At 49.3% G+C, this 27,634-nt stretch overlaps 1 protein-coding gene across 2 annotated transcripts in view; it reads left to right on the top strand.

Moving 5' to 3' along the window:
* Positions 1-27,634, top strand: part of FARS2 (phenylalanyl-tRNA synthetase 2, mitochondrial) — a 304,612-nt gene that overhangs the window by 63,255 nt on the left and 213,723 nt on the right. The window contains exons 3-4 of one of the 2 annotated variants that reach the window (XM_068960891.1): positions 13,680-13,839; positions 23,220-23,351. In XM_068960891.1, coding sequence (XP_068816992.1) covers positions 13,680-13,839; positions 23,220-23,351 — 292 coding nt within the window. The remainder of the gene's footprint in view (positions 1-13,679; positions 13,840-23,219; positions 23,352-27,634) is intronic. The other variant, XM_068960892.1, reaches the window with a different exon arrangement.

Below are 27,634 nucleotides of genomic sequence, written 5' to 3'. Positions count from 1 at the left end.
GATGTCTACACTCTGGACTTGACTGGATATCTGGGGTACCAGGGGAAGCTGTTTCAGGGAAGGGGTCTTGCAGGAAGCCCTGTGCTGTGACACTGCCTGAGATGGGTGCTGGGGGAGACAGTCGGGGGCCTGGCGAGCGGAGCGGGCTGCTTGCATGGCAGGGCAAGCGAGGCCCGAGGTGTCAGCACGAGCCCCTCGCAGCATCTCCGCGACCTCTACTGACTGAGCTGAACACTGCGCCTGCTGGCAAAGGACAAATGCTTCAAGAGCCCGGCTTGGTTTTCGCGGAGCAGTCAATGAAGGACTGGCTTGTCGAGAGGCCATGGATTGATAACTGGCAGAGTCAGCTTGCTCCCTCTCCTGAGTGTCTAGAAGGCTTCAGGGAGGCAGGCTGTTATTCACCCAATGCAGGAGTGGCTGGGGAAAGTCACATTTAAGGAGGCAAAACCGTCTGTTCTTGCCACTAGCTCAGGATTTCTGAGTGTCATTTCAGTAGTGGAGAAGTCCTCCAGTTCCTGGTCCTCAGTGCAGGGAATGCGTGAAGGACGGAGGGTGGTTTGAAGGCTCGTGCACCTGCGCCAACAGCATCCAGAGAGAATCGGGTGAGGGCTTCTGTCTCATTCCTCCAGGGTCTCAGGACAGTCACTGACATGTCTGTTCCCCACTTGCTGTTGGAGACCAGCAGGGGCCTCACTCGGTTTTACTGAATCTGCGTAATTACAGTATTTTTTGTACCAGCTCAAGTGCTGTGCGGAAGCAGCAGAAATATTTCCACAGTGATATCATAAATGCTGTTTCACAGTAGACTTCACACCTCCCTAGAAACCACATTTCTTGGCCTGCTGCACATTCCTGAGAGCTATTGTGTGGCTGGTGGTGGAATTTCACGTCGCAGCTTGGTGGGTACAGGTGGGGTGGGGACAGGAGGGGGCTTCTTTGCCGGTCTCTGAGGGGCCAGCACCCCCTGGCACTCACGGGCCGTCAGACTGCACAGCCAGATGCCCGAGTCCGCCCTTGGAAAGGTGAAGGGTGACACCTGCCATTTAGCCGGTAGCGTGCCTTTTCCTCGGCACTTTAAATATCCTCTCTCTGAGGCTCTGCCCTGGAATCTATTTTCCAGTGTCGTCCTCTTGACTCAGCCTGGAGTAGGTCTCAGTGAAGTCATAAACCTGTCCATATGAATGGGTTTGGAAGATAAAATAGACTTTTCTTCAACCAGATATGGCATCTAAACACAGGGCTTTTTTCCAGCATGTTGTTGTTCAGATGCTAAGCTCTGTCCAGCTCTTTGTGACCCCGTGAACTGCAGCATGCCGGGCCCCCTGTCCTCCACTGCAGCCTGGAGTTGGCTCACATTTGTGCCCATCGAGTTGGTGATGCTATCTAACCATCTCATCCTCTTCTCATCAGGTGGCCCAAATATTGCAGCTTTGGCTTTAGCATCCGTCCTTCCAATGAATAATCAGGGTTTTCAGCTTTATTGAAACTTTACACAATATTTATCTGATAGATAGCATTTCATCAGAGCAGGGGTTTCTGACCTTCTTCTTTTACCATTTGAGACTGTGATGAGAGGTCTGGACAACCTCCACAAACACACACATACTTTGTGTATAGTCTAAGGGGTATTGTAGGCCCCTGGATTGGATGGTGAAATTAGAAGTCAGTGTCCAAGGAGCCGTGTCAGTCTCCATGTTGCTAATTTCCGGGCTAAGTCTGTAGCAAGTTAGAAGAAACCTGTTTTCTAGTCTCGTAATAATTCTCTCTTCCCACTTCTGCTGTTTCTGTAATATTTCTCTTGGACCACGTTGCTGGGCTGGCATTGTGTTTGGTGGTGGATTTCATAGACAGACTAGTTAGTTAGAGTTAACTTAGCCGTAGGAGGGCGGAGAATGCTCCTAACTTGGGAATGACCAGGTGTTAGCCGTCAGGTTGATTTGAGGATTGAGTTGAAGTCAGGAGTTAAGGGTCAGAGGCTGCCTAGGACTGGAGGGTGGGATGAGTGTATTTGGGGGATGCCAAAGGGACAATTTTGAACTGTGGTGTTGGAGAAGACTCTTGAGAGTCGCTTGGACTGCAAGGAGATCCAACCAGTCCATTCTGAAGGAGATCAGCCCTGGGATTTCTTTGGAAGGAATGATGCTGAAGCTGAAACTCCAGTACTTTGGCCACCTCATGTGAAGAGTTGACTCATTGGAAAAGACTCTGATGCTGGGAGGGATTGGGGGCAGGAGGAGAAGGGGACGACAGAGGATGAGATGGCTGGATGGCATCACTGACTCGATGGATGTGAGTCTGAGTGAACTCTGGGAGTTGGTGATGGACAGGGAGGCCTGGCGTGCTGCGATTCATGGGGTCGGAAAGAGTTGGACATGACTGAGTGACTGAACTGAACTGAAAGAGACAATTTCTGTGCAAATCTGAGAGCCTCTGTCATGAGGCAGGGAACATTCCAGATCCAAAAAATGGAAGTAGTTCTGTGTTTAGAAAGCTGGTGAGGGCCTGGTGATTGGACTCAGGCACACATTTGAGAGTATGGATCTTGTAGGGAGCAGATCTTATCACTCAACTGAGGAAAAGTGACTCCTGGAGGTCTGTTACATGTTGGGGTTCAGTCATTTGTTGTACGTGTTAAGGTTCATGACCCAGGCTTAAAACAGGGAAGGGTTACACCAGACAGATGGAACATGGAACAAACAACTCCCATAAAAGGATCTTGAGTGAGAGATGGACTTCCAGAGGGAATTTGGGTTTCCACCTCCAGGGTGACCTCAGTATCTTTAGGACACGGACTCTTAGATGAGGTGAACGACTCCTCGGTTGAGTCGGCGCAACTCTTTCACTCTTTCAGTGCAGAGAGAACTCTGTGGTAGCGGTCACTTCTCACTTTCGGGGGTTTGGCATTGTGTCCATGTAGAATATGTATCCATCAGTTTTGGCAATAGTGGTGCAAATTATTCTTATTTGAACTACAGTGTCTTAAATATAATTTTAACATCTAGTTGTTAATGTTGATTCCATTATGTGTTAATATAGGCTATAGTCTTTATTAAATAACCGGCAATAAATTCATCCATAAAACAACAATGCAACCAATAATGATTTTTTGTTGAAAGGTTCCACCAGCACTCAGAACCCACAACCAATCACAACACCACTGAAGATGTAGGGGTGGTTTCCTTCTTGTAGTGATTTCAGCTTTTCAAACGTGTTCCAGGGCTTTTGGATGTTGTCTATTTGCATAAATCACAATTTTGCAGAGGAGCAGACCAATAGGATGTGTGTGGGTGTGTGTGTATGTAGAGAGACGGAGATGATGAGAGATGATTTATACAAAGAGATGAATTATAAGGAAGTGGCTCACTTGCCCTTGGAGGCAGAGAAGTCCAGACCAAGGAGAACCGACGGGAGAGCTTCAGTCTGAATCCAAGTCTGAAGGCAGGAGGAGACCAGTGTCCCAGCTCAGAGACAGGCAGGCAGAGGGAAAGAATTCTTTCTTAGCCTTTATTCTATTCAAGTCTTCAGCAGACGGAATGAAGCCCACTCACCCGGGGAGGGCCGTCTGCTGTGTTCCGTCAGCTGATTCAGATGTTAATCTTATCTAGAGACAGGTTCATGGAAACACCCAGAAATAATGTCTAACCAAATGCCTGGTGACCCTGTGGCCCAGATAAGTGGACACAGAATGGACCTTTGCGCTCCTGGTCGGTCTGACTCTGTAGTGGACGCTGAGTGCCTCCAGGAAGTTCTGATAACTCCTCACCTGTGTTCCATGGATGCCACATTTCCGAAACTCCCCATACACTTAGTCAGTTACTAGAAAATACGTGAAAGTGTGCTTATACATGAGGGTGTTGGAGTGTGCAGCCACACACTCCCCCCTTCAGGGATGAGTTGAGGACCTGAGCTTTTGGGTTGTATCTCTTGGAGCTCATCTGTGCGCCTCGGCATCAGGCATGGGAAATGTTTCTGGGAGCAGTGCCTGTCTCCCGAAAACGACACCAGTGTGGGGGAGTCCAGTCCTGACCCTTCGTCTCGCTGTCTGTGGCCTGAGACGAGCTCTTGGGCCACTCTGAGCCTCAGTTTCCTTCATTGTCCTTCATGGACACAAGACCGCTCCTGAGTGTGGCTGGAGAGCCTGGCTGGTGCCCGAGTCTGCTGTGCTCAGCAGATATCTGCCCCCGCCCCCATAATTGTCTTAAACAGAGATGCTGGCTAAGTGTTCGTCTACCGGTCTATCATCAGCATGAATCAGTAATCTCGTGGGACCTACTTTTTAGGTCTGATGTACTTTATTTTTTTAAGCCACTGCCGTCTTTTCTGTGGACTCATTAGTCATGTCTTATGTCGCCTTCCTTGAGGGGAGGCAGTAAGATTTAGACGGAGCCTTGCTTGGTCCTGTTGTGTCTCACCCGCTGCTGACATCACCGACGAGCTGTCTAGCTGCCTGAAGAGGGAAGCGCAGTCTCCTTCCCTGCATCAGCTGTCACCAGCTGGGGAAGACAGTGAGGGAGAGCACGATGTTCGCGGCCCCACAGTGGGTGAAGTTTTCTCCTCTGTTACATGATGGTTGTCGTGAGAACAGGTTCATGCCAGGTTGGGGTGTTTTTTGTTGTTGTTGTTATCATTGTTTTTTGCCTCAACGCATCCAGACATCGAAGTTCTCATTTAGTTTGTAGGTAACTTGCCTGCTTTGACATTTCGAAGTGCTGGATGTGTTCTCTGTACAGCCCAGAGCTTGGAGAATATTAATGTATGCGTCTTCCTAAGGAAATGGCACCCCACGCCAGCGTTCCGGCCTAGAGAATCCCATGGACAGAGGAGCCTGGCGGGCTGCAGTCCACTGGGTCGCCCGGAGTCGGACATGACTGAGCACACACACGCTTCTGGCACTGGGGCCCCTAGGAGAGCCCGAGAGAAAAGCGCCGACAGATGCCCTCCTCCAGCCGTGTCCGCGTCCACCGTCCCTTGATGATGAAGCCCCAGGAGGCGGGCCGCTCGCTGATGGCGCTCAGCACGTTTCTGCAGGGCCAGCCTCCCGCGGGCCAGGGGCATGCCTCCAGGGAGGTGAAGGACGCGCCGTCCGCAGGCTCTTCCTGATGCTGGCGTCTGGGGAACACGCGGACGCCAGGACCCGAACTGCCTCTCGGATAGCTTTGGCCTGAATCGTCGCTCATGGAGGCTGGAGTGGGGACGTTCGGGAAGACCGCGTCGTCCAGGGCGGACCTGTCTGAGTTTGCGGTGGAGCTCTGGGGTGGGGGCTCCCGGGAAAGCTTGGGCGGAAGCCACCTGGAGCTTTAGCTTCTCGTCCTCGTGGCGCAGTGCTGGGTCCCCCTGCCTGGCGGAATTAGCGTCTCCACCTCCAAGGTGTTTTTGTAGCCTCTTTCGCTGCAGACGTTGACGGCTCCGCCTCTGTTCCTGTTACCGCCCTGGCACCAGCCTGGCGGCTGGGAGAGGGCGCCAGGCAGCTGGGGAAGGGGCAGCGTGCCCTCCGTGGGGCGCAGCCTCACCGCGTCCCCTCCCCTGCGCTCAGCTCCGCACCTTGATTAATCGGCCTGTGGTGTGTCGCCAGAAATCCGGGGCATGACAAACCCGATTCAATATCAATTAGCTAGAGCAGGAACGGACTTCCCACAGAAACCCCAGGACGGAGCTGTGCTCGACGAGGCCCTTTCCCTCACAAGTTTCCCAAATAATGAAGAGCTCGCTCAGGGCCCAGTTGTTTAAAGAAATTAAAAACTGTGGAAATTAGCAGCCGAAATCCACTTGGATGAGCCTGCTATCCCTTTAATACGTCTGTCTGTTTCTCTCACTAAGACATCCCAATCCTCCCTCCACAGTGATTTGAATACTTAATATTTGCTGAGATGCTTAAGTTGGATTTGAATAGCGTAATTGAATTTTTCCTGCTGCATTCAGGGGACAGGAAGGCTTGGGAGTCCCTATGGCAAGACGTGTGAACGTGCTTATTTTTAGAAGTGATTCTTACATATTCTTCCATCCGTGAGCCAAGAATTAATAAGCAGCGGGGCTGCCAGGTAGAGGAGACTGTATTCATCAGAATCCCGGCTTTATCTGTCCCTCTCCAGAAGAATGGCCTGTGCCTGGGGCTCAGAGCTGTTCTGGTCCGTGACGGGTTTGGGCTGAGCCAAACTGGGCATAGATCAGATGCCATGCGAAGCCCCTCCTAAACAGGATTGTTGTAAGGTCCTGGCCTTCATGTAGCTTCTTGAGAGAGGCAGGTAAATTGGATGGTCCCCACCATCTGGCCAGCCCCGGGAGACAGGCATGGCCATGGCACAGAAGGAAACCTGTATCCCTGAGTAGTCAGAGAAGGCTTCCATAGCATAGAGAGGAGCTTGGCGCTCTCCAGGAGGGGTGGGCGCGGAGCTCCCGGGAGCGCCAGCAGTGGACAGGAAGGCCGGAGGACCCGGGCTGCGATGAGTCCTGGAGCGGCCTGGGCCCAGAGGAGCGGTGGGGAGGGGAGACGGACAGAGAGCTGTGAGCTATTGGTGGAGGGCCTTCCACGTAGCTTTGTGGAGTTTGAGCATTAGTTTAAAAAGAGTGAGGAGTCTTTAGTTTTTAAGCATACGAGGGATGGCATCCTCAGACACAGAACAGACCCGTGGACCCTGGGGGAAGGAGAGGCCGGGACGAATCGAGAGAGCAGCATGGAGACATATACACACCACATGTAAGAGGGACAGCCCATGATGTGCTCCTTGACAACCTAGAGGGGTGGGATGGGCTGGGAGGTGGGGGGAGACTCAAGAGGGAGGGGACACATGGATGCCTACGGCTGATTCACCCTGATGTCTGGCAGAAACCAGCCCAATATCGAGAAGCAATTTTCCTCCAGTTAAAAATAAATTTAAAAAAGAAGCAGCCAATGCAAAAAAAAAAAAAAAGGATGTCATCGGTTTAGCAGTTTAGAAAAATCTTCCAAATAGCTGGTGGAAATGGAGCAGGGTAGGGCAAGACTGGTCTTGAGGAGACTAGATTATTTATAATCATCTAAGAACCAAGGCGGCTCAAAGCCCCCAAAACAGCAGGGACAGCAGATCGGAAAGGGGAGACTCCAGGGGCAATGCGGGCTTTACTCGGTTTGGTGGCTGCATGAAGGGAAGTGAAGGAAAAGGGAAAACAGCTGGAAAGGAAGCCTGGGCTGCCGCCTTGGAACCGTTCCCAGAGTCAGGGGTCACAGAAGGAGAGGTGTTTGGGGTGGGGTCCGGAGAGCTAGTGGACTTGGGACACGCTTGGGTGGAAGTTCTCCCGGCGCGTGTGTCCAGCAGGCAGGCGCGTCTGCGTGTTGGGGGTGGAGACGCAGACGCGGGCTCCATCACGGGTGGTGGCTTGGCTGCGCCCATCTCAGACAGAGTCTGCAGAGCAAGACGGGTACAAGCTGGAAAAGAGGCCTGCAGAGTAGGAATACTAAACGACCAGAACGAAGGAGAGGAGGCCGTGAAGAGAACCACAGAAGCGCGGCCGGTCTAACTGCGAAGAGAAGGGCAGTCGCAGCAGGAGACGGGATGGAGGGCGTCTTGTTGGTTTTGCGGGCCGTTGTGCAAAGAGAATGGACCACGCTTACTGAGCAGAGAGAGCCAGGCAGAGGTCAAAGGTCCCGGCGCCGTGGTGGTGGGGGGCGGTTTCCAGGTGAGAGCGGTGAGGACGGTGTCACTGTGAGGCATTAGTGGCACCTGCAGCCATCAGGAGAGGGTGTGCGTCTCATTTTTCAGTTTTTAATTGAAGGTGGGCCTGAAGAGCCCGATTCTTTCCTCTCTGCGGCACGGGGCCAGCCCCCAGCCTGTTCCCTGGGCTCAGGTACCGCAGCGGGAGAGGTGGGTGGTTTCCTCGGCACCACGGTCCAGCTGAGATGCAGTGAGCGTGGGCTCTTGGGCATCCCACGTGCCTAGCGCGTCCTCCTTGGGTTCCTTGAGGGCCCTTGCATGTTCAGAGCCCCCGCCACATGGGCGTTATTTTGGTTCTTCTGTGCTCTGTCATCATCCTTCAGAGTTTCGTGCAATGAGCAGTGTGACTAACCCACATGTCTTTCTCCCGGAGGGCTTCTGACCGCCTCTGGGTTTGAGCAGCGTCTCTTTCTCTTTCCCACCTGCATGAGGGTTATTGCTTTGTCTAAGCTCTCGAAGCATTTCTTTTCCTCGTTTCTCCCGCTTTTTCCTTCGCTTCTCTCCCTTCCTTGGATGAGGAGGGCAGGCTGAAATACCCCGTGTCAAGCACTGGTGTTGTGATAGGAGCCACAGGCTCACCAGCCTCCCTGTGCCCAGTGGTGCCCTCGACCTCCACGTGGCCTCCACCACCCAGTGCCTCCCTGTTACTGGGGCAGCATCGCTGTAGCTCACGCGCGGTTCCAGAGCGGGCCTCCTCAAATAGCCCAGCACCCTGAAGCTCATGCACACTGGAAGATACTCAAAAAGCAAACTTTTAATTCTCCTTCTTTGAGGGATCGATTGGCCCTTGTGCAACAATAATGAGTTAGTTGGGATAAACTGTCAACTGTTTCATGGAAGGTGCCCACCGCTGCATCACCGTGTCAAGCAGCACTGCTCCTCTCTGCTCAAGCCTTCCGTCCACTCCTTCATCCCATCCGTCTGACTGGAGGCCCTCTGACCACAAGCCAAGTTGACGATCATGTGTATGCTGTCAGGGGAATAAGAGGGGAGCCCAGAAGAAGGGATCAGGGGCCAGAGTTTGATTTCCGTTCACGCTTCATCACTTGCTGTGTACCAGTGGCTGGTTAACTTCTCTAAGTCTCAAGTTTCTTATCTAAGAAATGGGGGAAAGAACAGGGTTGTGAGAATTAAATGAACCCCTCAAGTAGTAAGGTAAGCCCGCAGTAAGGTAGCAAATTAGTAAACGAGCAGTAACTGTTAGCCAAGAGCGGTCCACACCGCTGCAGCAGCCAAGTCAGTTACAGGGTCCTTACATCTGCCCAGGAATTCAGAGGGGCAGGGCGGGGGCGGGGGGATGTTTCGTTAGTATGTAATGTGGACTGTATGGATTAAACCAGTGATCAAGGCATAATTTTAAATGGTTGAACAGAAAAATGGCTGCCTTGGGAGCCACAGAGCAGCCTTAAATAACTGCCTGGAATTTTGCTGTCATTCAAGCCCCGTTTATCCTTGGCTGCCCATCGGATTTTGCATAGATGTATGTTATTCTTCTGACCATTTGCCTTTTTATTTGTGTTTTAAATGTATGTTTAAAGTCTGGGCCGTTTTGCAAAAATCCTTTGGCTTTCTAAATTTCAAGTTTAATTGGCTTTTGCAATCCATTTTTATTCTTAAACCTGATTAGAATTAATTTCTGGCACCTATTCTTTTCTCATTTGTGAACTACCTGCCCTGGCTTCTGCAAGCAGTTCTAGTAGGGGTGGAATTTGTATTCTGGGTCACTGAGGCTTCTGAAAGGACACTTCGGAAAATGTCAGAGGAATAGAGGAAATCCTAGTGGAAAAACAAATGGCACAGCCTGTTGTGTGCAGTTAATGGGAGTCTAATTTAGTTTCATGGCCAGTGGATGTCTCTCAAACAGAAAGCTGAGTGAAAGGCAGCCACTTCAAGCTCCCTGGAATCAAGGGTTTCGTCCCTGCGTGCGGACCGCTCGGCTGAGTGGTCTCAGCTTCGCTGGGTCTCCACCTCTCCCGAGTCCGTCCCCTTGCTGGCGGTTGGCTCGGCAGCTCTCTTGTGCCCCTTCCGGCACCAGTGTTCCAGTTCCTCTAAACGTAAAAGCGCTGACTTGTTGACATGTGTTTTTTTCCTCCTGCGCTGTATTATGTGGATGGTATCATGAATTACTGCTTTTGCTTCTTTCAGAATTTTCCAAACTTAAGTCTTTATTGTATGAGTATTTTCTTTGTTCTGCCTATATGTTCCAGACACTGTAGATAGTAGTTTTTTAAAAGCAGTAAAATATTAATGTGATTCCAAAAGTCAGAACTGTATAAACAGTCTTCCTTAAAGAAGGGTCCCTGCTGTCTCCGCCCCCTTCCCGCCACCTCCTCTTCACTCCGCCTTTCCCGGTTCCTCTCACCCTGCAGTCTGCTCCATTCCGCTTTCTAGTAGGCAGCCAGTCTCATTTCTGTTTCGTCATTCCAGGGGTGTGTGTTTATTTTTGTTTTATGCGAATGAATAGGTTCATTATATAGATATTATATATATTCACTCATGTAGAATATATTTATTTAAATATACTTTGGCCACACCGAGCGGCTTGTGGGGTCTTAGTTCCTCTATCAGGGATCAAACCTGGACCCTCAGCAGTGAAAGCGCAGAGTCCTAACAACTAGACTGCCAGGGAATTCTCAGATTCATGTATATTGTATTATTTTCTCTTCTTTCTTGCATGAAAAGTACCATAGTAAGATTGCTTTTTCCACATAGTGGGGCTTGATAGTTCTAGTAGGAGTGGAATTTGATGATAGACCACATATCACTTCAGAGTGGTCATCCTCATATTTTAATTAATAGTATGTCTTTTAAGTACTCCACTGTATGGATCAGTCAGTTCAGTCGCTCGGTCGTGTCTGACTATTTGAGATCCCATGGACTGCAACACGCCAGGCCTGCCTGTCCATCACCAACTCCCGGAGTTCATTCAAACTCATGCGCATTGAGTCGGGGATGCCCTCCAACCATCTCACGCTCTGTCGTCCCCTTCTCCTGCTGCCCCTGATCCCTCCCAGCATCAGGGTCTTTTTCCAGCAAGTCAGTTCTTCACATCAGGTGGCCAGAGTATTGGAGTACTGTATGCATAGTCCATAGTTTATTTACCTTCTCTCTTTTTGTGTGTGAACGTTCCTTTGTTTTTCAGTACTTTGTAATTTTAAATAACGCTACGGTGAAGACCTTGTTATGTATATATTAACTCTGGAGGTGTATTCAGGGTGAATAGCCAGAAGTAGAAGAATTAGGTCAGGAGAGGACTACAAATGTAGTTTGGCTGGATACTGCCAAATTTTCCTCCAGAATGGTCCCACCAGTTTTCACTTCCATCCGCAGTGTGTGAGAGTTCATCTTTTCCCAGGCCTCACCAAAAGAATGTTGTCTTGCTTTTTAATCTCCACCAATGCAGTAGCTGAAAAGCAATGTGTCAGCGTCGTTTCAGTTTGCACTTCTCTGTCTGAACACCTTTTCACAGGTTTAAGGGTCGTTTTCTTTTTTTTGTGGTGAATTATCTGGTCATGCATTTCTCCCATTTTTCTATGGAGTTTTCAGCCATTAAACCAGTGAGCTTATTCCACTGCCGCTCTCTCTTCTTCCACTTTTGGGTTATACTATTTCTATTTTGTCGTGACATATAGAAAAAAGAGTTCGTTAGTAAGAAATTCCCTATGCTTTCGTATGTTTAAAGCTCTTACTATGGATCTGGTACTGAAAGCCCAGCGTTGCTGAGTGTAAAATTCTTGGTCCGTGTATTTTTTTTTTTTTTAATTGAGTTGTTTGAATATGTGGCTTCACCATTCCCTGTTTGTATGATGTTTTGGAAGTCTGATGCGAGGTGGGTCACTTTGCCTTTCTAAGACGTTTGATCTTTTTGCCTGGAGACCTTGAGGACTCTTTCATCGCTGAGGTCTAATGCTTCTGCTGGGACGCATCTTTCATTTGGTCCTTCAGGTGCCGTCTTACCTGCTGCTGCTGCTGCTGCTAAGTTGCTTCAGTCGTGTCCGACTCTGTGCGACCCCGTAGCCGGCAGCCTGCCTGTCTCCCCCGTCCCTGGGATTCTCCAGGCAAGAACGCTGGAGTGGGGGCCATGTCCTTCTCCAGCTGGTTCACGTTTATTCTGCTTCCCTGTTTTGTCTTCCCTCTCTCGCCGACTCCAGTTACAGACATGCTATTTCTTCTCTGCCTGTCTTCCATTTCTGCTACCTTCTCTCAGATTCTTCTTTGTCTCTTTGTCATTTCCTTGGTTATTTCCTTGTTTTTCTTCAGGTCTTCTCGTTAAGTCTTCACTGAATCATTCCTTGTGTATCTTGTGATTTAGAGTTCAGTTCTGAGATGATTTTCTTTTCCTTCTGTTTCTTTCTTGAGTTCACAGTTCTCTGGTTTTTGTTCATGTTTGTTCTAAACATCAAGCGATTATTTATATCCCCAAATGCTTGCTTGAGCACATTTAATTTCAAGTATCATCTTACACTTTTCTTCTGCTTCTTGGATTTCTTTTATTGGGGAAGAGGGTCATCAGTTGAGCTGTTTTGAATGGTTTTTTAATTTTTAAAGACTCTTTCGTGGTAATTTTCTATAGTTCTATAGAATTATTTCTGTTCTTTTCTGTGGATTTTTGGTTGTATAGAAGGTTTGGCAGCTCTCTGGTGCCCTCTTCTGTTAGTGTAGCAAAGTGCGGACTCTTTAGTGGGATTTTTTTTGTTTTAGAGGGAGGTGGGGAATGGTTTTATGAAGCCTCTAATTTTTAAGGTTTGTTTTATTTTGTGAAGCACTAGACTTTCTCTTTCGTTTCTTTTACGCCTCCTTACCTAATGGCCCAAAAAATATCTTTTACCGTCTTTTGCCCCTTTCTCTGCCATTGTAACCATGCTTTTCGAAAACCGTGGTTTCAAATTGAGCGCGCATTTGAACCGCTTTTCCGTGGTCTCCGATCAGATCTGCCAGGACACTCTTAGGACTGGAACACTCGCCCCTTCGGGCGCTGGTTTTTGGTCTCCCGGCCCTCGCTAGCCCCGTCTTCCCTCCCCTCCTCAGCTTGCGCTCGGTTGCCTCCGTCTTGAATCCGTCTCCCTCCCGGGCGAAGAACTGCTTTGCTATTAAAGACGGGAGCATTTTATACAGTGGCTAAGCAGCTTCGGACTGGTGACAGCTGTGATTAGTGGTTGGTGATTGTGAAGACAATGTATTTAGTCACTGCAATGTGCCAGGGATTCTGTGCTTCTGCATTATTTTATTTAATTATCATAAAGTCTCTTTTCATCCCCACTTTTAGAACCACTCCCTGAAGCTTAGCTCCTGTATCACTTTTTGGAGTTTGAAAGTGAAAGTCTCTCAGTCGTGTCCGACTCTTTGCGACCCTATGCACTATACATGTCCATGGAATTCTCCAGGCCAGAATACTGGAGTGGGTAGCTGTTCCCTTCTCCAGGGGATCTTCCCAACCCAGGGATTGAACCCAGGTCTCCCACATTGCAGGCAGATTCTTTACCAGCTGAGCTACCAGGGAAACCCGAATTTTTTGTAGCTTATTGGACAGTAAATGGCAGAAACACATTTCCAGCCTTGTCCTGGCCTTTGGGGTCACAGGGCAACAAGTCCAGGGCGCATCCAGCCTCAGAGGTTTCACAGGACTTCATGCCTAGACTGTCTTCTCTCACCTGGTCTCAGGTCACGTTGTAAGGAGAGTGCAAACCTGGTTCACTGGTATTTCCAGTAGCCCGGAGGGTCATGTATCTTGTAAGGAAATGGCATGTGAATAAGTTGGTGCAAAAGGAAAAGAGGTGATCAGCACGATCAGAACGGTGTCTTTAATTTCCTAAAGACTGCCCATTACACGTGGCACAGGGCCTTGTTCAGTGCTGATACCGAATGCATGTCAATCTCAGTATGTTCACTGATGGTAAGACTTGCTGAGTTTCATTTCCACATTGTGGTTTTTGATGTTGACTGGTGAAGATACTGTTTTTATTTATTTGCATTATTCCTCTTGGTTTACAGTTATTTGCTGGCATAAAAGATGGAGAAAACCTGCAGCTTTTTGAACAGAGTTCCCGCTCTGCCCATAAGCAAGAGACACACACGCTGGAGGCCACAAAGCTGGTCGAATTTGACCTTAAGCAAACACTTACCCGGCTTATGACACATATCTTTGGAGACGGTAGGTACTAAATACCTTTGTCTTTGGGGGCTTAAATATTCAAGAGTTGTCATCTTCCTGAAATCATTAAGCCTACTTGTGTCTAGAGTTTTGGGGCTAAGTTGTAGTTAATGGTTTCAGTCCTTAGTGAGATAGAGCTTATGGATTTCCTGGTTCATTCCATGCGAGGAGCAGGAGGATATGAAAATGGAATTAGCTGGAGAAAGAAAAATGATTACAGCTTTTGATAAGAATGGTAATGAATTGAGATCAGTCTCATCAATGGAGAGGAAGTGAGCAGGCTGATTAATGTCGGAATATTAATATATTATCATTGGTCAGCCCTGATCGATGGGGCAGGATCCTTAACTGTGTGAGCGAGCCCAGCGGAAGACTTTACACTCTGAGATACTGATCACCACTGTCAGCAGCAAACTACCAACGGCTTCCTGGAGGGAGACAGTGTTTCTAAGGTGTGGATTCTCACTTTAATCACTTGATCTTCATGCTTTCTCTGAGAAATTTTAACATTTCCCTTTCCCCTCCAACTCTTTCTGATTTAGTGGAGATAGTATTTTTGTCTATTTGTATAAAGATGTAAAGAAAAGGGGAGATTGTTCTTAATTACGACCTAATTTTTTAAAAGATTTCGTTCATTAATTGATTACTGCCGGCTCTGCGGGCCTTTGTGCTGTGCAGGCTTTCTCCCGTTGCGGTGAGCGGCGGCCCCTCTGCTGCCCTGTGCGGGCTGGCTTCCGTTGCCATGCCTTCTCCGGTTGTGGAGCACAGGCTCTCGGGCTCAGGCGCTCGGCAGTTAGCTGCAGCCCGGGGGCTCAGGAGTTGCGGCTCACAGGCTCAGCTGCTTCCGTGACAGGTGGCGTCTTCCCAGATCAGGGATCAAACCCATGTGTCCCACAGAGGCAGGTGGGCTCTTTACCACTGAGCCACCAGGGAAACCCCTGGGATCTGCATTTAAAAAATGTTTAGACACCAGAAGCCCTGCGTGGTTAGGATCCTCTTTTATTCTCGTACTCTTGTGAGCTTCTTAAAAGAACAAGTTCTTTATTGAAGTGCGATCGACAAAAAGTGAACTGGATGTTTATATCTAGAGTGTATATCAGCTACGTTTGTATGCAATAAACAACATATTTATGCAGTTTTATATCTCGACATTTGTGTACACCCGTGAAACCGCTAGGAGCATCAAGCTAGTCAGTGGGTCCGTCACCCCCCAGGTCTCCTCTGATGCCTGGTGGACTCTCCTTCGTGTGTTTCCTGTATCTCCTCACCCCGGGCAACCAGAGATCTGATTCCTGTCACTGCCGGTTCGTTTGCTCCTTCCAGGTTTACGTGGGTGAGTCCTGTGATGTGTATTCTCCCCACCCCCCCTGCCGGCATGTCTCGCATAGTGTGATTATTTGCAGGTTGATCCGTGTTGTAGCGTAATGTCAGCAGCTCATGCCTTGTTTTCTGATGAGCAGTGTTCCATCCTGCCGTTACCTGCCCTTCCACTGAGAGACACTGGGGTTGTCTCCAGTTTTTTTGCTGTTACAGGTAAATCCGTGCATATTCATGAACACGTCTTTGTCTGGACTAATGCCTTCATTTCTTTTCGTGAAGTGCCCAGGAGTACAATGGTTGGATCATTTGAGGTGAATTTTCACTTTCTCGGGAGCCGCTAAGCTGTCCAGTAGCACATGAAAACTGCTTGAGCTCCGAGGCGGCCAGTGCTGAAAGTTTAGCCATTCCAATAGGACAGGAGTGATTTGTCAAATAAACATTCGGTTCCATAAGTAACTCTTCCAAAGGAACAAGGAAAAATCAACCTGTGAGAGAAGCGGGTGATCCTGAAGGCAACAGGTGACGAGGTTATTAGCAGAATGACTCCTGAACGTGTGAAGAGATGCTCAGTGTGATGAGTAATCAGGAGAAGCACGTGAAAGCTACCTGAGCCGCCCTGAGTCGCTCTTCATGTGTGAGAAAGATGAAAACCCCACAGCCAGATATAAGCCTGGTCTACAGCACACAGCCTGGGCCTTACCAGCTGTGTGCAGCGCTGTCCCCCTGGGAAGCTGGGCCGCTCGCTCACTCGCTCGCTCCTCCTGTGCGCCTCACTTTCCCTACCTCTACTTCTGTGTGAGCTCAAATGTGCGGTTAAAGAGAGTCTGATTAAGATTTATTAAGCTAAGCTTTCTTCAGATGTCTTGACTGTTCATGTACTATTTAAGAACCCACTAATAACCCCATATATTGCTTATATACATATATATATTTTTAAAAGTACATCAATTTCATGCTAGTGTCTTTTTCTAGGAGGCAGAGAGTGGTATTACGGAGAAGGTCCAAACCAGGCTTTCAAGTGTGTTCATAGGGTTCTACTAAAACAAAAAGGAAATGAAGTTAAATATGACAAAATGTGATGATTTGATAAAACTGAATAGCGAGCGTGTAGATGTTTGCCGTTTTCTCTTTCTGTCTCTTTGTTTGGAATACTTTTTGTTAAAATGGTGATGTGAGGCAGGTTTCAGATGGAGATTGCTGATGCAAAAATCTTTTTATAGCCAGCTTCTCTTCACTTTCATGATAAAAGATAGGGATTGTGATATTTTTAGCAGTAATGTAATCCAGCTAACCCTGGAATAATACGGGGAGATGGGTTGTGCTGTTCAGGGCATTTTCGAGGCAAGTAATGGTAAAGGAATTCTAACATCTCCTTGGATACAAGGAGATGCAAGCAGTCCATCCTAACAGAAATCAGCCCTGAATTGGAACGACTGATGTGAAGTCGTGATACTTTGGTTGCTGATGCAAAGAACTGACTCACTGGAAAAGACCCTGATTCTGGGAAAGACTGAAGGCGGGAGGAGAAGGGGAGGACAGAGGATGAGATGGTTGGATGGCATCACTGGCTCAACGGACGTGAGTTGGAGCATGCTCCGGGAGATGGTGGGGGACAGGCAGGCCTGGCGCGCTACATGCAGTGCGTGGGGTCGCAAAGAGTCGGACACCACTGAGCTACTGAATGGCAACCGTTCTAACATTTCAGGGAGATAGTAGTCTGTCTCAAGTCGCTTTACAAAAAATTCAGGATCATCTCGATTTTTCTGTTCTCAACCTATGAAGAAAATTGGTTTTAAGCCCTCCTTATTTATATCTTGCTACACATTTCTATCATCACATGATCCCTCATTTGTGAGATTTGTTGTTGTTGTTAGTTGCTAAGTCATGTCCAACTCTTTTCTGACCCCATGGGCCCCCACCAGGCTCTCTGTCCATGGGATTCTCCAGGCAAGAATACTGGAGTGGGTTGCCATTTCCTTTTCCAGGGGATCTTCTCAATCCAGCCCAAGGATTGGACCTGTGTCTCCTGTACTTAGCAGGTGAATTCGGATTCTTGACCACCGAGCCACCAAGGAAACCCTTGTGAGGTTCAGAAGCTGCCTTGCAGTTACGCGGATGACCGAGTGGTTCTGAACTAGCGGATGGCTTCCTTTCTCTAACAGCTAGCATTTGTGTTTCTGCTACTTCTTTGTAATTTTTCATTCCTTTTGCCCCCCTCCCCTTGCTTACTCTCCCGGCCCCTCCACCTGGGTAATTCTCACTTATCCTCTGATTTCACCTCCAGTGTCCTCCAGCCAGGAACCCTCCTGGAGTCTGTGCTGAACTCTGGGGCGCTGCCTCTTCTGCGCTCCTCTGAGCTCCCTCGGGTGGGTTTCACTTTGCTGAATTTCCACCGTGCTGCAGGCATCCCCCTATTGGGTACATGAGACACAGTCCCAGTCTTTGTGCAGCTGAGAGTGTGAAGTCCCCTCCTGGGGAGGCCTGAGTGTCAAGGAAGCGCATAGGAAAGGCGGCTCCTCCGGAGTCCAGCCAGGAGAGCTCTGAGTGGGGGACTTCTGAGCTGCCTTAGTCACTGAGAGCGAGCATCGAGCTGGACCACATGCAGGACTGGAAAGAAGAAAAATGCGGCCACGTGGAGATGGCCGCATGGAACCAGAAAAATTACATTTAAGTTCTCTTTGCTCGTCTTGCTCTGAAATCTTGAACTAGTCATTTAGTGCTTTAGGTCTTAGTATTTTTAAAGCCCAAGATAATAAATAGTACTGTTTCCCATGAGAATAAAGTGAGATAACATATGTGAACAAGGGCCCTTTAAAAAGATATTAAATGCATGTGTAAATATGTAAAAAAGGAATAAGGAAGGGCAGGAAAATGAAGGCAATCAAAATGGGGCTGTACAATCAAAGAACAATAGTTACGTTGGCCTGTCTTTGTTTTGCCTAGTAAGATGAGATGTAAACTTATGCCAGACAGCAGCACAGAAGTTCAGACTGGGATCGATGGTGCCCTAAAAGTCTTTCTGGGCTCCAGCAGGTAATTAAACAGGCATGCACACTGTCAGACCTTGTATATGTTACAAAGATGTTCCCAGGGGTCCTGAGGATATGCATTCCTCTGAACGTAGCCTTGAACTTTCCTTTGTCTCATTATTCTTTACATTTCTATGTGAATAGCTTTCAAAACTGAGCGTTGAGGTGAAAGTGTCCAGGTAGCTGTTTTCTTTATAAAAGACCATTCCCGCAGTATATGAGTTTTCTCATACACCTCTTATGCCCATGGCCAAGAATTAAGAATCTCAAGTTTTGAAACAGCTATGAAGTTGTAGCATCTCTATTTCAGGCAAACATTTACTTTATTTTTAAAATGCTACCGGCTTAGACTTTTAGGTTCTAGATTTAAGACAGATCGGAGTTACTGTTTCATAAATCTTCACACTTACTTTTTGTTTGTGAGACCAGAGTCAGCAAAGTAGCAGAGTGGCAGTGAAGCATCCGCCTGCTCAGAGAGCGCCTCTCGTCCTTGGCACTGAAGTTGGTCTGTGAAAAAGCCGTTTATTTTTTCTTTCCTTCCAGCCCTGCGATCATCCTTAACCCCATTCACACAGTTGCTGAACACCTCCAAAATCCTCCCGCACGCCTCATCTGCCCAGCCTCGCCCAGCCTGGTGCATCTTTGCGGGGTATCGCTGAAGGGGTGTTGGGGCATTTGTATCATCCGCTGAGATGCTTCTCGCGGGAGGGGAGGTGCCCCCGCCAGGCTGACGCTGTGAACTTGAAGAGTGAGAGGCTGTGTTACAGGGGGCAGGCTGTGTGCCCTCACGGCGCTCAGGGGGGTGAGTGTTTGCAGCTCCCTGGGACCTGGCTGAAGGGACGTGCCGTGCTCTGACTTGACGCGTTTCAGGGGGTCATTTAGTTGTTTTATTTGGGGTAGGGTTGCTAGTTGCTGAGAAATGTCTCAGTAAACCTTCTGGGTACAAGCCATCTGGACGTCTTTTAGAGCGGCGGTCCCCAGCCTTTTTGGTACTGGGGACGGGTTTTGTGGAAGACAGTTTTTCCATGGACTAGGCAGGGGCGGGGGGTGGTTTGGGGATGATTCAAGCGCATCACATCTCTTGCGCGCTTTATTTCTAATCTAATGCTGCCACTCATCTGACGGGAGGCACCGATCCTCCCCTGGAGGTTGGTGCCCCTGGTTTAGAGTAATAGTAGCCGTAGTAGTGATGGTGACAGGGAGAGATAGTAGTTAACAGTGTCCGATGCTGCATTAAGCTCTCACACGGACTTTCTTTGTTCTGACCTGCTTCTGTGACATAGGTGTGACTGTCATCTACAGTTTTAAGGTTCGGGAGCCCAGACACGGAGCGATGGAGAACCAAGTAGGCACACGGCTCCAGGGTAGCCTGAGGCCCGGCTTGAGCATCCTTGTGCTTTCCTGGAGGCTCAGATGGCCAAGAATCTGCTTGCAGTGCAGGAAGTCCAAGTTTCATCCCTGGGTTGGGAGGATCCCCTGGAGAAGGGAGGAGCTCCTCAGTCCAGCATTCTTGCTTGGGAAATCCCATGGACAGAGGAGCCCGTGAGCTACAGTCCACGGGGTTGCAAGGAGTCAGACACGACTGAGCGATTGACACTTTCGCTTTGAGTCCCCTAATTTTTACTTCCGAGCCTGTGTTAGATGTTAGCTCTTTTGAAAGGGGAGAAAGAAGTCATTTCAGTATTATTTCTGACACTGATGTTTCCCAGAGCCATGATGTTAAAAAAAAAAAAAATGGGGCCTCCTCCTGGGTGTTGCCCATGACTGTAGCTCTGACTCCCCTGTAGCTGCTCTGGATAGAGCCCTGCCCACGACAGCATCTTCAGGTGCGTTTCAGGCACCAAAGAGCACTCAGAAACTTCAGATTCAGCCCTTCCTTAATCAGCTGTTGATCAGGAGCTGCCTGGGCAGGCCTCACAATTATTCAACAACTCTTTTTTAATTTATTTTTATGGTCCAAGTTTTTTTTTACTGTTTTAAATTATTAGTGTTGTGTTCCTTTGTTCTTGAAAAACAAAATTAAAAATTACAACATACTATTTCCTTGTGGCAATTTGTTGTTATTACAGCTACTTTAGTTTCAGGGTTTTTTTTTTTTTTCCCCCACTCGCCAAAGCAGTTGATTATTTTCTGCTAACATTTCAATTGCACCAGCGTCCTAAGGCTGTTATAAGAGAGGTTATCCGTTTAGAATTGGAAAGAGAGAAAATAACCTGCAGACAGCTTTTATGCTCATGGAATTCACTGACGTTTTTTTAACTTTGCTAAATTGTTTCCCTCCATCTTGTGCCGTCTGTAGCAGATGGTTTCTTTAAGAGCAGCTCAGGTAGGGCGGAGGATTCCTCACATTTCGGTTCCACTTTCTGTCCTTCCGGGCTTCCAGCCTGTCTCCCTGCTGAAGGCTGACATTTCCCTGTAGGAAGCACGGGCCCCCCAGCTAAACTAGACAGTTTAGACGAACGCATTTGAAGGAGAGACGGACTGTGATCCCCTGCTGCTGGCTGGATGCGTTGCTGTGGGCCAGTCGCACCTCTGTGTCAGAGCCCAGCAGGCTCGGCGTTGTCCGTGAGAGGAACTCCCCATTCCCGTCCTGGGACCTAGCTGTGGGCGAGTCGTGTCTGTCTCAGAGCAGCCGCAGCGGTGGCTCCTCGCCCAAGGGCACGCCCTTCCCAGGGCTGTCCGCATCCAAAGGCTAGCTGTGGCCGGAACCTGAAGGCCCAACCTTTGGGCCCCAGCCCGCTGCTCCCTTCCCCTTCACTGCCCCGCTCCCCAGTTCTCAGGGACTGCATGCCAGCCCCAGGCCCCGAGCTCTCTGGACCTTCAGTCCAGCAGAGGTTTGGGGGCCTCTCAGATGCACTCACAGCTCTGATGGGGACCCACCCAGGGCTCGGCTCTCTCCAAGCCTACAGCTCTTCAGAGCTGCAGCCCCAGGCGTGCTTGGTGATGGCTTCGGTCCCCTTCTCTCGCCATCAGGGAGCCCCTGCCGTCCCAGCGTTTGACCGCAGGCCTCTGGCCTCACTTGGATCCCAAGCCAGCAGCGTGTGTTCCTGCAGGTGGTGAGCTCCTGGAGTCTCTCCCGATTGCGGACCCCGAGCCCAGCAACACGGAGCTTTGCCCTCTCTGCCCCTTCGCTTTCCCGGCCTGTTTCTGTCCAGGGGAAGTATTTCTCTCGTCTTTGATCACAGCCGGCCTTTGTGGTTTTCTCTGTTCTATCATGCCTGTCGTGGTATGTGGGGAACAGGAGGCTGACGGTGCGCTCTTGGCTGGGGGCGCTTGGCCCGGAAACCGAGCGGGGTCCGTCTCCACGGTCTGCCCAGGGGAGGGCAGCGGAGGGCCGTGCTGCCCACCGTCTGGTGCAGAATTCTCATCTCGGTGTTTTCTGACTGTAAACGTCGAGGAGAGGTATAAGCTGGCTCGGCTCCTGCGTCTGTGAGACGGGAGCAGGGGTGACGATCGTGCCGTGTTGGCCGCCTGTCCTCAGCTTAAAGGCCGAGTTGAAGGAGGCCCGTGAACCATCTCGTGTAGCGCTGTAGCAAATGAGCAATGGACGTCAATGACCTCAGTGTGCACTTTAGGAACGCTTCTTTTTCTTCATATTCTTATGAAAACCCCAGAGACAGTTTAGGTCGTGGTCTGATTTGCAGTGACATGCCGGTCGAAAATCACCCATTGAGTGTTTAAGTTTTTTACACACTTAATAACTTGTCACCAAAACACTGCGAGATGAATGTTGTTCTTATTTTGACCAAGACCGAGGCAGGGAGAACTGAAGGAACTTGCCTGAGGGCCCTCGGCTTGGGGTGGTGGCGCTGGATTCGGTCACGCGTCTGTGGTCGCTCTCTCTGCGCACGGGAGACCCACCCACGCCTCTGGGGCCAGACACGGAGGGTGGGGGGTGGGCCTCCGTGTCACTGCATGAGAGAAGCGTGGTGTGGGATGACGTGGTGTTTCTGTGTAGGGAAGGAGGGAAACGAGAGGTGCACGCGTGTGTTTGCTCACATCTGTTAATAAAAAGGAAACCCTGGAAGTTTACCCAGTGGGATTCAAGGGGCGGAGGAGCCAGGAACCAGTATGCCAGTGAGACTTGTAAACAGTGCCTTATTTTTATTTCAGCTTGATTGATGTAACTGACATAGAACATTGTGTTAGTATATGATGGAATGATTGGATATAGGTATATGTTGCAAAAGGGTCGCCATGGTAAGTTTACTTAACTCCAGTCACTCGCAAACTTAGAATTTTTTTTCACTCATGGCCTGTATATACAGGGAAATGTATTCTTTTTACAGTGTTTCGATTTTGAACCCTGTGAATATATTACTTACTCAAAAATTTTTTTAAGAAAGCTATTAGAGCAGAGCAATATTGAGAAATGTGGGAAAAGGCCTGTCTGCCGGTTGGTACAGATGCAGCTTAGAGGGCCGTGGGTCTGATTTGGATGTCGTTTGCTTTTACAGAAACTAGCAGAATGACCTGCTTTCCTGTGCGTGCATTAAGTTGCTTCAGTCACGTCTGACTGTTTGCAACCCTGTGGACTATAGTCTGCCAGGCTCCTCTGTCCATGGGATCCTCCAGGCAAGAATACTGGACTGGGTTGCCATTTCCTCCTCCAGAGGATCTTCCCGACCCAGGGATCAAACTCACATCTCATGCATGTCTTGTGTCTCCTGCATTGGCAGGCGAGTTCTTTACCACTAGCCCACCTGGGAAGCCCCCTTTCCTGTGATCTTGACCTAATTCTCTCCTCTGCCAGGTGGCCACAGGGTTGACGGGTGATTGATTGGGTTTCAGAGGGTCCTGGAACTACACAAAGTGTTTCTCATATTGGAAAAGATGTGCTCAGTTTTTCACAAGTTTTTAAGATTTATTGCCTCCCCCTAAAGTGTTGCAAATTAATTTATTTGCTATTTATTTTACTCAGAAAATAGTCTTTCCGTGTTATCAGCTAATCTGTCATTAGCAGATTTGATCACGGGAAAGGCAGGACTGCCTGTAACGCTCCGTGTCTGTTTTTCTCCGGCGTCTTTGCAGGACTGGACATCAGATGGGTGGACTGCTACTTCCCCTTCACTCATCCCTCCTTCGAGATGGAGATCAACTTCCACGGGGAATGGCTGGAGGTCCTGGGCTGCGGAGTGATGGAGCAGCAGCTGGTAAACTCAGGTATGGGAGGACCCCGCGTGTGGGCCCAGGCTCTCCTGGGGGCCCTCTTCCCAGGGAGACCCACGCGCGAGCCGTCTGCGTCCACATCTGCACCCTACTGCAGGGCTCGCCGCCCGGCCTCCGAGCCTGCATCGCCCTCCGGACTTTATTGCGCTGCCCCCTGGGAGAGCACCATCTCTCTCGCCTAGTTTTGCAGAGGCTTCCTGCTCTTGGAGCTCTTCCTTGTCAACGCTGGGTGTGGGTTTGCGCTTACAATGTGCCATTTGTTGATCGGCTGCTTTGGGATCGCCCACAAGCCTTTGAGGCGTGTCCCACGAGAGCTGTCTGTCTTCCAGGCTATTTAGGAACAAAGCCAGCCTGTCATCCCTTTCTTGGTTCCCACTGCGTTTGGAGCTGTGCCCCCGGTTCAGCAGGTGTTGCCTAAGTGCTGAGAACACAGCGTAAGACACGTAGGCCTGTCACGCTTGCTGGTTTGTCCTCGACCCTCACTGTTGGCTGGACCACCCGATGCGGGGGACATGGAAGATGGGGGCTCTGATGAAATTCTCCCTGGACTCTTTCCAGCTCTTCTCTGGAGGACCACTGTTACATGAAAGTGGTTATTTCTAGGAACCCTCCAGGGAACCAATGGTTAGAATGCCTTGCTCTCACTGCCAAGAGCCTCGGGTCAGGGAACTAGGATCCTACAAAGCCACAGGGTCCAACCCGCCCCCCCACCACCAAAAAAATTATTTCTAAACTTAATTTCAGAGCTGTGAATTTTTTTTTTAAGTTGCTGTCAGAATTTAAGTTCAAAGATATTTTATCACACTGGGAATCCTCCAGGGGAAGTTGGCTAGGATTGGGCACCGGGGTAGGAGGGTCCCTGCATGGGCAGGAGGTGGAGGAAGGGGGCTGATGCTGACGGCCTCCACCGCCCCCCAAGCCCCCTCCCCACGTAGAAGGGCATGCCCTCTGTGACCAGGGAGTGAGGCGGCTCTGGCTCAGGCTGGTCACGGGCCTCCTGCCGCAGCAGACCGGAGGGGACTCAGAGCTGAGGATGGACCCTGGGTGAGAGGATGAGGGTGGAGGGAGACAGGAGACGGGGAGTTGGCGCTGCCTGGCCTGGGCCGTGGGGCCCACCTTGGGCCCAGACCCAGCCAGCTGCGGGGTTCCTCTCCACTCGGCCAGGCAAGGCTCACGGAGAGCCCAGCTCCGGGCCACACGCTCCTCGGATGGTTGTCCAACGTTTGAAGGTCTTTCCTGGAGACGAGAGAGCAGAGAGGTGGCCGAGGAGGGCCTGTGAGTGAACGTGGGAGGCGAGGCCGTGTCTGAAGCGGCAGGAGTGACGGCCGTGTCTTCCTCAGCGCGTTGTCTAACCCCGCCAGTCTCCGTTCTTTCAAACGAGCACAGAGACGCCTCCCTCCAAGTTTCTTTCTGACGGTTGGTGGCGGCGAGCTGAGCACAGGCTCTAGCACGTAGCCAGTAAGAGCGCATCTCTGATATTATTAAACATTTTTTTTCCCAAATGGTAAGAGCCACTTATTAACAGAGAGCCCCCTTAGTTAGAAATGTTTAAACAGAGGCTGTCTAGCATGTCATAGAGACAGGTTCTGGTCAGGCAGAACTAGAGTTCCTCTGTCATCTTAGTATCCGTGATGCTCGACGGAGTGAATAGCTTTAGAGGGAGAAAGATTGAAAGTAGTGAGAAACTCGAGAGCAAAGATATGCATCTTAATAGAAAACACAAAGCGCTGGGAGCAGATATGTGAGCTGTAACCTCTTGAGCAGGAACTAACTTCAAAAAAAAAAAAAGGTGCCTTTGTTTGTTTGGCTTTGTTTTTTAGACAAAAGACTTCCGGGATCCTAGGCTTCCTCCCAGGGGCACCTGGTGTCAGGGGCCAGCACTCAGAACGCAAATCAGGGGGGGTCAGTTACGAATCGGCTGTCCCTTCCTCATGCATTGCCAGTATCCTTGACAGGTTTCTCTGAGGTCTATCCGCACAGTAATTGGCGGAACATCGTCTCTGAAACAGGTTTCCAGGTCATTATTGTACATTAATGCACTGCTGTTCTGCAATTAGATTAGCCCTATCAGGTAATTCTTGGAGGAAATGACAAAGTAGAAGAAGAAAAGAGAAATAAGAGAGGACACCTGAGATGCAAATGTGTCTGATAGAGTCGCAGGGTGGTGGGGGGTGCTTTCGGTTGTTGGGAAACGTACACATAAAGTTTAAATACCTCGCAAGAGAGACTGAAGATAAGGAAGAAGAGATGCTTTTATGAAAGAAACTCTGTGTGGGCTTTTCTGTTTGAACTTGAAGTTATTATGACAGAGTTCTGCTCCGTGTTGTCAGACGGGCATGTGTTTTGACGTCTGTAGTCATAATCCTTAAACTGTGCACCAGGCAGTCACTAACCACAGACAGCATGTGGAAGTGCCGCCAGCTTTGTTTTCTGAGTTCCCGTGGCACGGCGTGGGGCTGGCTGGCTCTGGTCACACTGCCTCCGCTCACTTTGCCATTCTTACTGACTTTTCTCTGGCATTTCCCAAACTTTCCCCCCCACCCCTCCCAGCTTTTAAAAATAGAAGTTCCAAGCAATGCTAAAATCAGTCATTACAGTCTCCATCCTTACGGTTCTTACAGTTGTTCTTCAGTCACTAAATCTTGTCTGCCTCTTTGCAACCCCATGGACTGCAGCACGCCAGGCTTCCCTGTCCTTCATTATCTCCCGGAGCTTGCTCAAACTCATGTCCATCGAGTCGGTGATGCCATCTAACCATCTGATCCTCTGTCGTCCCCGTCTCCTCCCGCCTTCAGTCTTTACCAGCATCAGGGTCTTTTCCAGTGAATCAGTTCTTCACATCAGGTGGCCAAAGTATTGGAGCTTCAGCTTCAGCATCAGTCCTTCCAATGAATATTCAGGGCTGATTTCCTTTAGGATGGACTGGTTTGATTTCCTTGCAGTCCAAGGGACTCTCAAGACCCTTCTCCAACACCACAGTTCAAAAGCATTGATTCTTCTGTGCTCAGCTTTCTTTATAGTCCAACTGTCACATCCATACGTGACTACTGGAAAAACCACAGCTTTTACTATACAGACCTTTGTTGACAAAGTGATGCCTCTGCTTTTTAATATGCTGTCTCGGTTGGTCATAGCTTTCCTTGAGGCGCTGCCTAATGCTGAAATGCGTGGTGGCCAGAGAGGTTGTTGGGCGACACCTGCAGGTGCCAGCAGCTCACGCGATGCCCTGGAGGCTTGCTTCCACGTGGCCTTGCCAGCAAAGCTCCGGGCGGATGCTGTTACTCTCCCTCTTCCGGAGCCTCCGAAAGGTGATCAGGATGGATGGCTGGCAGCACCCCTTGCCCAGACCTTGCTGACAATAGTCCGTTCCTATATCTGCTGCCTCAGTAGTAAATTACACGATTCTGAAGTGGCTACAAGTCCTTTCAAATAAATGATTCTGCTGAACATCGAATGAAGGGCTGGAACCAACCAAAGCAACAGCAAACAAAGCCCTGTTGTCCTGCAGTTTCCGTTGCAGAGGGGCCCTGCCCCTATGTGGGTTATCTCTGTGACCAAGCGCATTTAATTAAGTGCATAAGATTAGATTGCTAATTTGAACAGGCAGTGAAAAGGCTTTATGACACATTTAAGTTGACTGTGGCGTATGTGTGTGTTTGCGCACAGAATAAGATTAGGCTCTTCCGGATAGCTCAGAGAATTTTCTCTCTTCTCCCTTGAGTTACAGTGCCTTCACCATTGCTTTCCAGCCGCTGAGATCTGGTAATTGTGATGTGGGCGGCGACTGCTGTCCTGATGACTTGATTGTTTTTCCCTTGAGGAGATGTTTTGAAGACAGCAGTGAGTCATGTGTCCAAATACTACACGCTTACCTCCCTTTGGGCTGACTCAGGCCGCCTCTTTCCAGGTACCGTACAGATCAGGAGCACGGAAACATCACTGGGTGACTGTGGGCTGTCATCATGCCTGGAAGGCATTTACCATTTATTGAGAGACTTAGAAGACTGTACACAGGCCAGGGAGGAGAAAAGTCTAACGTAACCACTTTCTTTACCTCGTCATTAAAATTTAAAACTTGACTCTTTGGGGAAAAAACCTTATAAATATGCACATGAACATTTTCTAGTTTTAAATAATCATTCTTTTGTTCATTTGTTTGTCAAATATTTCTTGAATTACTTCTAAGGCTGTAGAAAAGCGAAAAAGCATTTTCCTGGCTGTTGAAAACAGCACCGCACAGCCAGACACAAACATAAATGGTTAGAGCGCCACGTGGC

Source organism: Capricornis sumatraensis, chromosome 22 (genome assembly GCF_032405125.1).
Source record: "Capricornis sumatraensis isolate serow.1 chromosome 22, serow.2, whole genome shotgun sequence".
NCBI lineage: Eukaryota > Metazoa > Chordata > Mammalia > Artiodactyla > Bovidae > Capricornis > Capricornis sumatraensis.
This window is presented reverse-complemented; position numbering and strand designations above follow the sequence as displayed.